The following is a 16,169-nucleotide window of genomic DNA, read 5'->3' as shown; positions in this document are numbered from 1 at the left end:
GACAAGGTCAAATCTCACTCTAAACCTCAGGGTACCAAACTGATTTTCTGCAGAAACTAATACTCTCCTTTCACCAAGGTCCTTACTTAACAAACCCAACCAACAACAACCAAAAACCCAAACCAAACCTTAACTAAGGTGTTCTATTGAACTAACTCCCTTACACTCAAAATAAGCTTAGTGGATATCATCCTTACCTAAGGTGCAATATAGCAAAATAAAAGTTAACACATTACACAAATTACAAGTCATCAAGTTTTTTAGAACGATAAGTTATATCTTCTTTATAAATATATACGAATTAACATCACAAATCAAGGAGCACAAATCAAGATTAATATCTTAACCCTACTGAAATTAAGGCTTACTAACAAAATCAATCCAAATGATCAAAAACTTTCGAAAAACATGAGTGGTTTACATGCATGCATGCCTTCGAATATTCAAACCAAAACAATATGGTTTCCAAAATAAATTTTATCATAAAATCACATGCAATCCTAGCATAAGCTATAACTAAATGATCACTTAGCATGCAAAGGGTTTTATCAAGTTTTTTGCTACAAAATTCATGTTATCACCATAAAAAACACATAAGAATGAAACAAGGCAACAAAACAACCTCAAGAACCATTCATTCGGCTCCCTCAAGGTCATGGCCGAATGAAATGGAAGGGAAATGACCATCAAAATCAAGAGCCTCATTCTCATGACTTGGCATTTCACCATTCCTTGTAGTTCCCTAAAAATACAACCTTAAATCCATGAGAATCAAGATTGTACTTTGAATTCCAACTAAAACTTTGACAAGCAAACTCAAAACTTAAACTTTTCACTCAAAACTCTTTGGATTATATATGATTAGGATATAGGAAGTAACATTTACTTGAATGGGAGATAGAAGCTTGAATGAAAAATGAAAGAAAAGAGGGGGTGGGGCTCGGCCAAAAGAGCCGAGAGGGAGGAGGGCCGAGAGGGGAGGGAGGAGAAAGGAGGGGGTGGAATGGTGGAGTGAAAGTGGAGTGATCATCACACCTGCTTGGTTTTTATGCTTTTGATTTGACCAAAAGTGAGTGGATTTAGGAAATGACAAGAGTAACCTTCTAGCTAAAGTTAGGTAGATTTGCATGCAAGGACAATTTGGTAACTTGGCTAGTAGAATGAAAGTGAGTGGGGTTGGAAATGCCTTCTTTGCCCCTGAGTTGAATGGAAGAGTATTTGCATGCAAGGGTAACCATGTAATTTGTTAATTACTAAGCAACTAATTTTCAAAGATTTATTTTTATAAAATAAAATAAAAGTTCAAAAATTATAAAATTTATACCATAAAATAACTTGGATTTTTAGAAATTTTATGAGATCACTTTTGAAATTTGTGAATGAAATAATTTTTAAAAGAAAATTTTCTAAGGTATAGAATATTCCTTATAAATCAAAAATAAGGGCAATTAATAAAACTCTTGCTTTGAAAAATTTATATTCTACATAAAGCAATTTATAATGTAGAAATTTTCATTCACACAAACGTACAATCATTAAGTATATTTATAATCGGCTCTAAGATTATACAAAGTTCACAAATAATATTACACAAAATGCCGGTCATAACACTCCTTCCTCTCTCCACCCTTGCTTCTAGCTGCCTTAGTGGATTGATTTGGATTTGAGCCAGAAGGTTTTTGATCATCTTTCTTCTGCTCATCATCATCCAAATTATCCTTGTTGATCTGAATTTTAGGTAAGTTGGCTTCAGGATTTCTCAGATATCTTTTCAATAGCTTCATCATCTCCTCATCTTCAAAAGTCTTATTCTTCTTTGCTTTTAATTCAGTTTCCAGAATCATGATAAGCTTCTTGTTGTCCATGACACACTGTTTAGGGATTTGGAAGTGTTTGAAGTGATTGGTGGTAGGACAGATGTATGCTACTCCCTTGCTAGGCTGTAGATAAGCTTCTTGAAAAGTAGCCACTTGTGCATTCTTCAATTCATGTAGCAAGAGAGTGTCTTCATGAATCACCACTCTAATTTTGCTTATTAGAATGTCTAATTCAGATGCCCTCCTTGAGATAAGATAATTGAGAGACACCTGTATAAACCTATCAACCCCGAGTCATTTACATTAACCACTATCCTCTTCTCCTGAAAGTTGTCTTTATTTACGAAAATCACCCTTAATGAATTTATTGTCCTGTCCAAGGCCTTTTTGTAGGTGAAGTGATTATTATTGAGAGAAGCCCTTAGAGCCTTGAGCGATTCATCAAATTCCCTGCTCAGACTTGGTCCTTTAGCAGACCTAATAAGCCTCTTCATATTAATATCTACTTCTTGACTTAAGCTCTTTTCAACACCTTGGACATGTTGAGTAGATGATATTGGTTTTGCTAACCTAGCCTCTATCTCCCACTTAGTCTTGTTGGTAGGCATGAGAAGGGGAGTAGGAATTTCAGGCCTTATTTATTCAGGAAGTGATGGTAGAGGGATGTTGAAGTTTCCCATTATGGCTCCCAAGAAAATAGAGTTTTGCATTTGAAGGTGCTTGTGAGAGTCCATGAGGGTCTTTATGTCTGTTTGTTGACTTTTGACTAGAGAAGTCAAAGCCTGAACCTGAGTGTGGAGAGATGCATTGGAGGTTTCCAGAGAAACTACTTGAGTCTTAAGGTCTTGAATGTCTTGTGAAGAGGAGCTTGCAATAGAGATAGCAGTAGATGGTCCAAATGTAGCTTGCACAACTTTCTGAATTTCATCCATGACTAGAGGTGAAGGAGTGTATCTTGCAGTGTGTATTTGATCCAACTTCCACCTTGTGTCATTGGATTTAGTGATGTGATCTTGAACTACCTTGTGCAAGGTTACAAAGGATTCTTTGATCTGATTTACACTCTTATCAATCTCACTGAGATCATACCTGGACATTTGTTGTGAGAAGATCTTGAATTGGTTTTTTATCTCAGTTTGAGAGGGCATGATTTGGTTCATCTTTTCCCTGACCATCTTCATGACTTTGTCTTGATGTCCATTCAATATGATTTGAAGTGCTTTTCTAAAGTTGTGGAAATCCTTGATTTGAGCTTTGTATACTTCATTGATGGCATTATACACCTCTTGTGGAGTTAGGGATCTGGCATTGCTTCCCAGAATTATAATGTATTCCTCCCTGAATTTAGCTAACACAGCATACATCTCAATTTTGAATTCTTTGTCCAACCAAGCATCACAGTTAGCATCCTGACCAGCTTCATCAACAATTTTTGCTTGATTATCTTCAACATCAGCTTGGTAGGAGAGCATGATAGCTTGGTAGTCCTGATTAGACATGTTGGATGTGAGTAGCTGTTATGAGATTTGAGCAAGGCCTCCAAGTTGATCAACTCTAAGATCTGCAATTGTTGAAGGTTGATTTTCAGTATCTTGGAGCCATTGGGAGATGAGGTGTGATTGAGATGTGGAAGGTTGTGAATCAGAACCACCAGTGACTGAAGTCACAGTTTTACTCACAGATTGCTCTGTGGTTTTGACAAGTTGTTGTTCCTCACATAAGATGGGAACCTCTAATTGAATTGGAGGGGATTTGACTGGGTTATTGTCATGTGCACCAGTCTCAAACCCTTGTGCTTCTTGCAAAGCACTATCACTTGAATGTGATAAACTTGCTTCCCCCATAGCAGGATCATTGGAAATTGTACTCCTACCATCAACTGTTAATGCAATTTCTGCTAGAGTTTTGAGGGGAGTTGTTCCTACATGAGGAACCTCCAAATAAATTGGAGAGGATTTAGATAGCTCCACCTTAGGATTACTACCCTCAAACCTAACAGCTTGTGAAGGCTGATTTGCAGATGAAGGTGCATTTGAGACATCTATGTGGTCTTCAGTAAAAACTGATGAATCCCTCATATTTTTTATGGTATCATCAAGGTCTACCACAGCTAGTAGCCTCTCACCATCTAAATGTAGTGTCTGGGTGGTGAACAAGGTTTCTTGAACCAAGTCACTTGATTTAGCTTGCACTTGAGAATTGGATTCAAGCGTTGTAGGTAAAGAAGAAATTTGAGAGATTAGAGATTGTTTCACAGATGTGAGTGTTGGCAACTCCCCTGAATGGATGAGGGATCTTTAAAATATGTGCCCTCAGTGTGTGTGCCATCCTTATTTCTCCTACCATATACTTGAATTGCTTCAGGTGCAGGCTGTGCAGACTCTATACAGAGTACATTGGGGTGAATGCCTTTTTTAATAGACACATCCTATTGATAGGATGTATCTAGAGTCTGTTTAGTCCCCAGTTTTATAACTGCATCCTGTTGGGAGGATACATAGGTGGCTTGAGTGGTCAGCTCAGATTTCTTACTCTTCTTTGATCTCTTGACCAAGGGTGACTCAGCTTTATTTTGATCCTCACCACTCTCAGTTATAACTGTTAAGGGTTACCTCCTTTCTCTTCCTTTTACTCACATCATCCTTTTGAGAAGATGAGGTGGTTGGTTTCCTAGCTACTAATGGTTTTGAAGGAACAGGCTCAACATGAGTAGGTTCATGTGGGTGTGCCTGTGGGTGTGCTTCCACAGGGTCAGGAACCATTGTTGCACTAAGTTGACTTGCATTAGTTCTCATGTCTGGCATAGAATAAGGGTAAGTCTTAAATCTTTCAATCATGAAAGGTGTTAACTTAAGACTTACTGGAACCTTATTCTTAGTAAGAAGTGATCCAAATAGAATTTTAGATACTTGCTTACAGTTTCCAATTAATGGCATGTTTACTCCTTCTAGTATATGTATGTCATTAACTTTATAGTTTAAAGCTGACATAATAAATCTAGGTAGAAAATTTTCCTTACCTCTTGATTCCAATGGCATTGTTAGCCTGGTGCTCAATTCCTCCAGTATGTAGTGTCCTACATTAATCTGTTTGTTGGTGGCCATTGAGTAAACCAGTTATGGATAACACTGGATATGTTGTCAAACCCTGACTTCCTACAGGTGAATGCCCTTATCACATAGTCAAACAGAAATGAGCATTCCCTCCTTAGATGTTTCTTGTTCATGCTGGTCAGGTTGATCTTCTCAGAATAATTTATGAAGTCCATGAATTCATACAGCTCATCCTGAGTTGGAGCCTCCACCAGTTTGTCAGTAGGAATACCCAAAGCCCTATTGACATCATCCTCAAGAATTCAAGGAAGTTACTCTCCTTGGGAATGAAGGGTACAATATTGTTGGCTGCCATTGATATGAGTATGAAGTGTAATGGGTAGAAGAAATTAGTGAGAAATGAGGGAAAATGAGAGAGAAATCGATTTTGGATTGAAAAGCTAGGTCACTTGAGATCTCGAAAGTTGTAAGTATGTATATGTATCGAGATGTCTGGGTATTTATAGTAAAAACAAATGACTTGTCGAGAACTCAAAAATAGACGTTTGGAATTAGTCTATCAAGAAGTCATTTTAGGGAATGAAATTACATATCGAGAAGTCATTTAAAAATTACTCTTATAAAGAACTAAAAATTGACTTATCGAGATGTCAAATAAATACCCAGTTTGTCCAGAAATGGACTGAAATAATTCCAACTTTTATTTGAATAAATCAAAATAAAATCAGAATAAATTTGCCAAAAGTATTTTACAAAATAATTTATTAAACTAAATTATTCCAATTCTGAGTTATTGGTAAGTCTAGAAATTATACTTGGAGAGAACTCTGTAAATTAACACTACTAGAGAACTCTACAGGGACTTATCGAGAAGTCAGTAAATTGACTTATCGAGAACTCACTCGAGAAGTCTTAAAATGACTTGTCGATAAGTCAGTTAGACTTATCGAGAACTCAGTTCTCTATATACTTTTGATCACTATAATTATGCCTTGTGTTAATTTTACATATTAAAGATGTAAATTAACAACTGAGCAGTTTACTTAGAATTTGAAAAATTCCAAGTTAAATTTTGAATTTTGAAAAATAAATATGCAGAGATTTCTGAAATATTTATAATTCATATTTCAGTTAATTTCCAATTAAATCAAATAAAAGTTGATTTATTAGAAATTAATCTGCTATAAAACATTAGTTGTGTTCTTGCCTTAGGATGAAGAATTAAGCATTCCAATTTCACCTACAAGTCTAGTGAAAGTTGCTTCATCCAAAGGTTTAGTAAAAATGCCATCTAATTGTTTTTCTGTTGGAACAAAAATGAGCTCAATAGTACCATTTATAGCATGTTCTCTAATAAAATGGTACCTTACATCAATGTGTTTTGTTCTAGAATGATTAACTGGATTAGCCACTATAGATATAGCACTAGTATTGTCACACATGATAGGTATTTTGTGTAACACTAGGCCATAATCCATTAGTTGATTTCTAATCCAAAGCACTTGAGCACAACAACTTCCTGCAGCTATGTATTTAGCCTTTATTGTAGAAGTTGATACAGATTGTTGTTTCTTTCTATACCTAGATACAAGTCTTTGACCAAGAAATTGACAGCTTCCACTAGTACTCTATCTGTCAACCCTGCATCCAGCAAAATCTACATCTGTGTAACCAACAGCTTCAAAATCAGTTCCCTTAGGATACCATAACCCCAAGTTTGGAGTCCCCTTCAAATATCAGAAAATCCTCTTCACATCCATCAAATGTGATTCTTTTGGATTAGCTTGAAATCTTGCACATAGACATGTAGCAAACATGATGTCTGGTCTACTTTCAGTTAAATAAAGCAATGATCCAATCATCCCTCTATAGCTTGAGATATCTACACTCTTGCCCTTTTTATCTTCATCCAACTTTGTTGCAGTAGACATAGGTGTAGATGCAGGTGAACAATCAACCATACCAAACTTCTTCAATAAATCTTTAACATATTTAGTTTGGCTGATGAAGATTCCATCACTTCTTTGACTGACTTGAAGTCCAAGAAAGTAACTTAACTCCCTCATCATGCTCATTTCATATTCACTCTGCATAAGCCTGGAGAATCTTTGGCACGGCTTTTCATTTGTAGAACCAAAGATGATATCATCCACATAGATCTGAACTAGGATCATATATTCACCATGTTTCTTGTAGAAGAGAGTCTTGTCTATAGTACCTCTAGTAAAACCATATTTTAGTAGGAATTCCGACAATGTATCATACCAAGCTCTAGGTGCCTGCTTTAGTCCATATAGAGCCTTGAGTAACTTGTACACAAAATTTGGAAATTATGGATCTTCAAAGCCAGGTGGCTGTTGCACATAAACCTCTTCTTCTAGCTCACCATTTATGAAGGCACTTTTGACATCCATTTGATACACTTTAAAATTTGAATGTGCAGCAAATGCTAGAAAAATCCTTATTGCTTCAAGTCTTGCAACTGGAGAAAAAATTTCATCATAATCAATTAATTCTTCTTGTGAGTAGCCTTTTGCAACCAACCTTGCCTTATTTCTAGTAACTATACCATTTTCATCTATCTTGTTCGTGAACACCCATTTTTTTTCCAATTATGCTTCTATTCTTTGGTGTAGGAACTAACTCCCAAACTTTATTTCTTTCAAACTGATTCAGCTCTTCCTGCATGACAGATATCCAATCAGGATCCAGTAGAGCTTCATCAATTTTCTTAGGCTCTACTTGAGACAGAAAACATGCATGTAGGCACTCATTAGCAGTTGCACTTCTAGTTCTCACACCAGCAGTAGGATCACCAATAATTGCTTCTCTGGTGTGATTCTGATCCCACTTTCTAGTATGAGTTTGTTGACTTGTTCCTTCATCATTTTCTTCATAATAGGTATGACTGGTAGATCCTTCTTCTCTTTCTCCCCCTAAGTTTGTGCTATCAAATTTAGGTGTATGAGATGAGTTTCCATTCCCATAATTTTCTTGTTCAGTAGTCTCTTCATTTATCATCTGTTGTGCATCAACTTCATCTTCTCCGTCAGAATCACTATCAATGTTGAGGTTTTCAAATGCAAGGGCTTCAACTTCATTATCATCAAGGCATTCCAAGCTTGGACACTTGTCATCATCAAAAGTCATATATGTGTTTTCCATAATCTTCTTTTGATCAATCACATAAACCTTGTAGGCTGTTCTCTCCAATGAATATCCCAGAAAAATTGCTTCAAAAACCTTTGAGTTAAATTTTCCCACATATTCAGAGTTGTCTTTCAAAATGTAACACTTACTTCCGAATACATGAAGATGCTTTACAGTAGGCTTTCTCTTAGACATGATTGAGTAAGGTGATTTTACATAAGCCTTTTAATGAGATATCTGTTTTGAGTATAGCATGCAGTGTTAACAACCTCTTCCCAAAAACTTATTGGCAGCTTGGCATCTTGCAACATTGTTCTAGCAGCTTCAACTAATATTCTGTTCTTTCTTTCAACTACTCCACTTTGTTGAGGTGTTCTAGCAACTGAGAATTCTTGAAGAATGCATTTGCTTTTGCAGAATTCACTCAATGTTGCATTTCTGAATTAAGTTCCATTATCACTTCTCAATCTCTTTACACAATTGTGATCTTCAACCTGTTTTTCTATCTTCTTGATGTGCTCAATTATGATTTGTGGAGTTTCATCTTTACAGTGCATGAACTCCACCCAAGTGTATCTTGATAAATCATCCACCATCACAAGTGCATATTTGTTTCTTGAAATAGATAAGACATTTACTGGCCCAAACAGGTCCATGTGAATAAGCTACAATGGTGTACTTATAGAATTCACAGTTTTTGACTTGTGATTTGATCTTTTCATTATTCCTTTCTGACAGGATTCACAGACTTTAATTTGAGCAAACTCCAGTTTAGGCATGTCTCTTACCAACTCCTTTTTGACCAAGGTGTTGATTGCCTTGAAATTTAGGTGAGACAACTTTTTATGCCAAAGCTTGCTTTATTCTTCTGATGCCTTGGTGTAGAAGCAACAAATTCCATCCTTATTTGTTAAGTCCAAGTCTGCAATAAATAAGCTTCATTTCCTTACTCCTTTCAGAACTACTTCACCAGTTTTTCTGCTGATAAAAGTGCATTCTTCTTTGTTGAATAAAACTTCAAAGCCTTTGTCTGCAAATTGGCTTAACACTGAGAAGATTCACTTCAAGATCAGCTACCAGTACTACATCATCAATGACAATATTTCCAGAAACAATTTTACCATATCCCATTGTGAATCCTTTGTTGTTATCTCCAAAGGTCACCAAAGGGTCAGCCTTCTCCTCAAACTGTGATAGCAGGGCCTTATCATCTGTCATATGCCTGGAACATCCACTTTCTATGATCCATATGACTTTCTTCATTTTGCCCTGCACACAATGAGTTTTAAGTGTGTTTAGCAACCCAAGCAGTGTTGGGTATTTTCTTCTTGTTAACTGATTTAGCAGAAGTAGAATGAGTAGTTTCAGATAAAATAGAATTCATTGACTGCTTTGCATTTTCCCTTTCTATTGTAGACCCAATTTTTGTTTCTTTGAGGTCTACTCTCAGTTTGTGGCAACTCTTCACTACTTTCAAGTTGCAAGGGATGCAATCAAACTTGTCACATAATGAGTAGGGATCATTTGCATCTGCTTCATTGTATTTGTAGGCTCGTTCAGCTGGCTTGCTAACTACCTTTTTACAAAGGTGAGTTAGGTGATTCACAGAGCCACATTTTTCATATTTTCTTCTTGAAGCATCTGCAACATAAGAAAAATTGTTTCTTTTATTTATCCCAATTTTCCCATTTCTATTTTTTTCTTCTTTCTTTTATCTCCAGTCTTGGTTTCTTTGACAGGTGTCTTGGGACTTTGTTTATCCATGAGCTTCTTTACAGTTTTGGAAGATTGAGTTACTTCTGCATTTTTCTTCTCTTTATCCTCATGAGCAATTTCTTACTTGATAATCAACTCTTCTTCACTAAAGTTAACTTCACATTCCTTGAACATACACTACTAGAATTCTGTCAATAGACATCGGTCCTTAGACATCGGTTGCTCAGACGACCGATGTTAAAGTTCATTTAGACATCGGTTATTTTAAAACCGATGTTACTTATTGTTTTAGACATCGGTCCAGAAAATAACCGATGTCTATACTTATTTTTCAAAAATGAAAAATGTTAGTTAGACATCGGTTTTCTATATAACCGATGTCTTTGTTTTATAGACATCGGTTGTATTTTACAACCGTTGTCGATGGTTAACTTAAAAAAAATTAAAAAAAACGCGGAAACTTTCCCCCCTTATTCCCCAAATATTCCCCCCCTTAACCAAAAAAAAACCGTTTCTCCCCCTAATTATTTTTTCTGTCTCTCTCTCACTCTCTCTCTGCTCTCTCTCTTACTCTCACTCTCTCTGCTCTCTCTCTCTGAGCTCACTCTCTCTAGTTCTCTTTCCCTCTCTCTTCCATCTCTCTGCTTCTCTCCCTCTCTCTCTTCCATCTCTCTCTATCTCACACACACACCATATCAGTTTATAATAAGTACATAGGTTTTAATTAAACCCCAAATTGAAGAACACCATCAGTTAATCAAAATCCATCTACGAGAAACCCGAATTTCTGAACAGGTATGTTTGTTCATTTAGGTTCGTATGTTCGATTAGGTTACATTTGTTCAATTAGGGTTTGTTCATAAATTTTAATGGGTTTTTTCCTTTTTGAACAGGTTTTGAAATTCATTGAGCCAAATAAGGTTTGTACTCTAATTTTATATTTTTTCTTGAGTTGTTTTAAATATGCATGTATATATATTTACATAAATCTGCATTTTTTTAACATAAATTAGGTTTGTGTTCTTGTGTATATATATTTAGGTTTGCCTAAATATATCAATTAGGTTTGATATTTGCATGTATTTTTCTTTTCTGGTTGATATCTTCCGATTTTTTTCCGTTTAAAGTTTTAAGTAATAGTATGTTTTTAAATTCGATTTTGTCCATTTGCAGATTATCTCATCAAGTCTCGGAATTTGACAGTGCCTGCACATTTTACTTCAAGAAGGAGGTTAGAAATTCTTATTCGTTTTCTTTTTTCCTTTTTTTTGTACATTATGTAGGAAGGGATTCACCAGTAACCGATCTGTCATTATTTATGTATACATTATTTGATTTGGATTGTTGTTTATGTATCAGATTTAGTGTATCGTTCTCTTTTAATAGATGAGATGCCATGAATGTACTAGTTGTCATTTGTGTAAAATCTTTCAATTTTTTAAGGGCATGTTTGTTATTAATTCGCGCTTGAATATGTGCATTTGTATTGATTATGCTAGTTAAACAATGTTGACTTTCTTGGTTTTGTTTATATGCACTTGAATATGTGCACTTGTATTGATTAATTCGCTTTGATGTTGAAATGACCATCTGGTGGTTAGGTTGCTAGATTGCTGGTCATACATTTTCATTTATGGATAAGTCGTGGATATCGAAAGATAGGGATTCTTTAGAATTTGAAATTGGCGTCGAAGAATTCTTGATTTTCGCTGAAGAAAATTGTAAAGATCCTAAAAGAATTCCTTGTCCATGTGGTCGATGTGTGAATTTTAAAAAATTCTCAACCAAAATCATAAGGGGACATATCTACGATCATGGTTTTAGTTTGGGGTATGTTGATTGGATTTGGCATGAAGAAAAATCTACTAGGAGTACTAGGTCTTCAATAGGTAGTACACGTCCTGCTTCAGACCAACCTATAGAGCACTTTGTTGCATCAGAAACTGTTGAAGTTTGTGAAGCGGCTTTTAATTCGGGTAATTACGATAAGGATTCATATGATTTTCAGAGGTTTGTTGTTGATGCGGAACAACCGTTGTTTGAGGGCAGCGAGTGCACAAAGTTAGAGTCAATGTTAAAATTGCACAACTGGAAAGCTAGGTTTGGTATTAGCGACACTGCCTTTACTGAGCTGCTCTCTTCAGTTGGCTCGATCCTTCCCAAAGATAATGTGTTGCCTCCTAACACATATGAAGCGAAGAAAACTTTATCCGATTTAGGTCTAGTGTATATAAAAATTCATTCGTGTCCCAATGATGGTATACTGTATAGGGGCATACATTCTGATGTTTCTCAGTGTCCTCATTGCAAGCTGTCACGTTGGAAAGTACAGAAGAATGGCCAACTTAGGGTCAATGTTCCAGCCAAGGTCATGTGGTATTTTCCTATAATTCCAAGATTTAAACGATTATTTAAATCTCCCTCTACTGCTGAACTCATGACTTGGCATGCAAATCAGCGAATAAATGATGACAAGATGCGACATCCGGCCGACTCTCCTTCTTGGAGGAATATCGATTACCGGTGGCCTGCCTTTGGTAGTGAATCTAGGAATATTAGGTTGGCTTTATCAGCGGATGGTATCAACCCGCATACTAATGGGTTAGTCAATCGATATACATGCTGGCCAGTAGTGTTGGTAACGTACAATCTTCCTCCGTGGTTATGCATGAAAAGGAAGTTCATGATGTTGTCAGTTTTAGTTCCTGGTCCACATGAGCTGGGAAATAACATCGACGTTTATTTACAACCGTTGATTGATGATCTGAAAAAACTTTGGGAAGAAGGTGAACCAAACGTTTATGACGCCTATAGTAAATCATATTTCACTCTAAAAGCAATTTTATTGTGGACTATAAATGATTTTCCAGCATATGGAAACTTGCCAGGCTGCGTGAATAAGGGTTATAAGAGTTGTCCAATTTGTGGTGACGATACTGTGGCTAAATATTTAAGTCACAGTAGGAAGATGTGCTTCCAAGGTCATTGCCGTTATTTGCCTAGGTAGCACCCTTATAGGAGGCAGAAGGCGGCCTTTAACGGACAACAAGAGTTGGGGAATGCATGTCAACCCCTTTCCGGAGAATAAGTGTTAGCGCGTCAGGAATGAATTGATTTTTGTTTTGGAAAAGAGGTGAAGAAGTCGAAGAAGGTGGAATGTCCATGGAAGAAAAAATCTGTTTTCTTTGAGTTAGAATATTGGAAATATCATCATGTTCGCCACTGTCTCGATGTTATGCACATCGAGAAAAATGTGTGTGATAATCTGCTTGGGACGTTATTAAATATGCGAAAGTCAAAAGATAGTGAGGCGGCACGTCGTGATATGATTGATATGGGTGTTAGACATGATTTAGCTCCTCAAGTAGGAGAAAAGAAGACCTATCTGCCTCCTTCCCCTTTTACTTTGTCGAAGGTTGAAAAAAAGAAAGTGTTGAACTCATTCTTGTCTATGAAACTTCCTTCTGGACATGGATCAAACATAAAAAATTGTGTATCCATGTCTGATTTGAAGATATACGGGCTTAAGTCCCATGACTGCCATATCCTTCTCCAACAACTCCTCCCTGTTGCCATTCGATCCGTTCTCCCAAAAAATGTTAGGGTCACAATCATACGACTGTGCTTCTTTTTTAATGCTTTATGCAGCAAAGTTGTCGATGTCTCGAAACTCGATAAATTGCAGTCAGATGTAATAATAACCTTATGCGATCTAGAAAAAATATTCCCTTCATCATTTTTTGATGTAATGTTACATCTTATTGTCCACTTGGTCCTAGAAGTGCGTTTATATGGACCGGTATTTTATAGATGGATGTATGCCTTCGAACGATTCAATAAAGTGCTAAAGAGCTACGTACGAAACCGATATTATCCTGAAGGTTGTATGGCAGAAAGCTACCTTAAAGAAGAATCAGTAGAATTCTGCACAGAATTTATGAGCCAGACTTGTACAACTGCCGGCATTCCAGTTGAGCAAGGCAAGCAATCTGGTCCATTATCTGCCGCGATAATAAAGGTCGTGGAAGAAAAAGAGCGAGATGAGGCTCATCTGCATGTCCTTCAAAACAATGATGAAGTGTATTCCTATATCGTGTACGTTTATTTTATTAACTTGTTCTATTTGTTTGAAGATGTAATTTTTGTGGGTTATTTCTAATATTTATGCATATTCTCAGAATGCACAAGGAGTATTTGGATGAAATTTATCGAGGGAAGAAAAAAAGTGTTCATTGGCTCGTGGGAGAGCACAATCGGCTATTTGCCGATTGGTTTGAAAAAAAAGTAGGTTTTATGTATTGTCTACTTAAATAGTTGTTAGTTGTAGTTTGCAACTGATGGATTTTTTTATTATATAATATTATGTATAGGTAAGTAGTGAAATGAAGGGAAATCCCGATGCTGTTTCAGAGACGATACGATGGCTCGCTGGAAAACCATCATTTTCTGTTTTAACTTATCAAGGTTTTTCAGTCAATGGAGTCCGATACTTTACGAAAGACCGAGATGATGCGCGAGTTGTTCAAAACAGTGGAGTTTCTGTGGTTGCTAAGGCAGTCCAGGTGTCCAGTGCGAAAGATTTAAACCCCATTGAGAGTGATATGACCTTTTATGGCATAATCTTGGAAGTATGGGAGTTGGATTACCATGAGTTCAAAGCTCCACTCTTCTTGTGTAAATGGGCAGAGAATGATAAAGGCATAAAGATCGACGATCTTGGCTTCACACTTGTGGATTTCAATCGACAAGGCCATAAGAAGGATAAATATGTCTCTGTTGACCAAGTCAACCAGGTGTTTTACATTAAAGATCCGGTTGATCCTACTTGGTCGATCGTGTTAACTTCCACAACTAGAGACTATCAAGAGTTGTATAACGACGATGATTTGGGTGACACGATCATGGAACATCCTCCCTTCTGCTCTAACATCCCTGCTTTTGATGTGACCAATGAAGACGTTGCGCATAGTATTAGGCCTAATGTTGAGTGAATTTGGGTTAAAAAATGATCCTGTTAATTTAGCTCTCTGTACTTTTTGCTTGTTATAATTTAATCAGCATATTTAATTTTCCTTTGTAATTTTTTTGAGTAAATGAATTATAGTGACTAATGCATTTTTCTTTTGTAATCTTTCTTTTATAATTTTTTTGTATTTTATTTTTGTATTTGTTTTGAAATTTTCCAGTTGTAATTTTGAATGCATTTTTATTCATGCATATGTAATTTTGAATGTATTTTAATTCATGTAGAGTTTCATTTATTCAGTGACTAATTATTTCTTGTTTTATTATTCAGAGTGAAGGACAAAAATGGCAAAGAAAAAGAGAACCAACAAAAGCAAATCTAAAAAAGTTAAAGAGGTCGAAGAACATTGTGATTAGGAGGTTGAAGAGCACTGTGATTAGGATGGACAAGCACCAAGTGAACCTCAAACTGAAAAGCAACATTCTAAACAAGAAACAACAACTAATTCTAATTCTGCGAAAAGAAGGTTGGGAGCTGCACGAGGTGTTTCCTCTCTTAAAAAAGTATTGGTAAGGAAGGCCCAGGGCAAGAGATTTAAAATCAGATACAATGAGTTTGGAGTTCCTGTCGGAGATACTAGGTGTACCTTACAGTCCTACATAGGGCACCTGGCAAGAACTATGATTCCTATCGACATTGACAGCTGGCCAAATGTGGATCGGGAATTGAAAGATAAATTATGGCTTGATATTAAGGTATTAAATTATAGTTGACACACACAACTTATTTTTAGTACTACTATCTAAGCCTTATAAACTTGTGTATTTTATTGTCCATAGGGTACATTTAAAGTTGCTCCAGAAAGTGAGGCTATGGTGCTTAAGTCTACAGGAGAGAAGTGGAGACAGTTTAAAACTGATTTAACAACTAAACACGTGATGCCATATGCTGAAAAAAAGAAGAAACTGAAGAGGGCTCCAAAAAATTATCGGTTTGTGGGTCAAGAAGCTTGGACGAGATTTATCGCGCAGAGGACAGGTGATAAGTGGCTGGTATGGATGCATTTTCTTTGCCAGTGTACCCTTTTTAGATTTAGAATATTTACTTGGATATAATTATTCGTTGTATGATGCAGAAACTACGCACCCTGTAGAGCGAAAGAGTGCGTAATCGAAAATATCATCATCGTTTGTCAAGGAAGGGTTACATTGGTTTACAAGAGGATGAAGTAAGAACCTAGCTATAATTTTTTCTCATCTTCAAAAAATAAAGCACCTTTTAATTTTTTCTCAACTTAAACAGATAAAGAAAGGCAAACTAAAGCCCGAGGAGAAACCAGATCGGGCAATATTTTGGAAAAAGGCTCGAAAGTCAAAGCTAGATGATGAGGAACTTGATGAAGATAAAGAAGCAGTATTTGCCAGAATTGTAAGTAAAAATTATGAAAAAAACTGCATTTAATCGAGA

The 16,169-nt window shown here is 36.2% G+C and overlaps 1 protein-coding gene across 1 annotated transcript; it reads left to right on the top strand.

Moving 5' to 3' along the window:
* Window positions 1-11,369: 11,369 nt before the first annotated feature.
* LOC141685592 (uncharacterized) lies at window positions 11,370-12,743 on the top strand. The gene has a single exon (XM_074490683.1). The coding sequence runs from the start codon at window positions 11,370-11,372 to the stop codon at window positions 12,741-12,743; it is 1,374 nt and encodes a 457-aa protein (XP_074346784.1).
* Window positions 12,744-16,169: the final 3,426 nt, after the last annotated feature.

This window comes from Apium graveolens, chromosome 9, assembly GCF_009905375.1.
Source record: "Apium graveolens cultivar Ventura chromosome 9, ASM990537v1, whole genome shotgun sequence".
Classification (NCBI taxonomy): domain Eukaryota; kingdom Viridiplantae; phylum Streptophyta; class Magnoliopsida; order Apiales; family Apiaceae; genus Apium; species Apium graveolens.
This window is presented reverse-complemented; position numbering and strand designations above follow the sequence as displayed.

Excerpts from the sequence above, each read along its gene's own strand:
- LOC141685592 (XM_074490683.1), top strand. The coding sequence starts at position 11,370 with ATGGATAAGTCGTGGATATCGAAAGATAGGGATTCTTTAGAATTTGAA.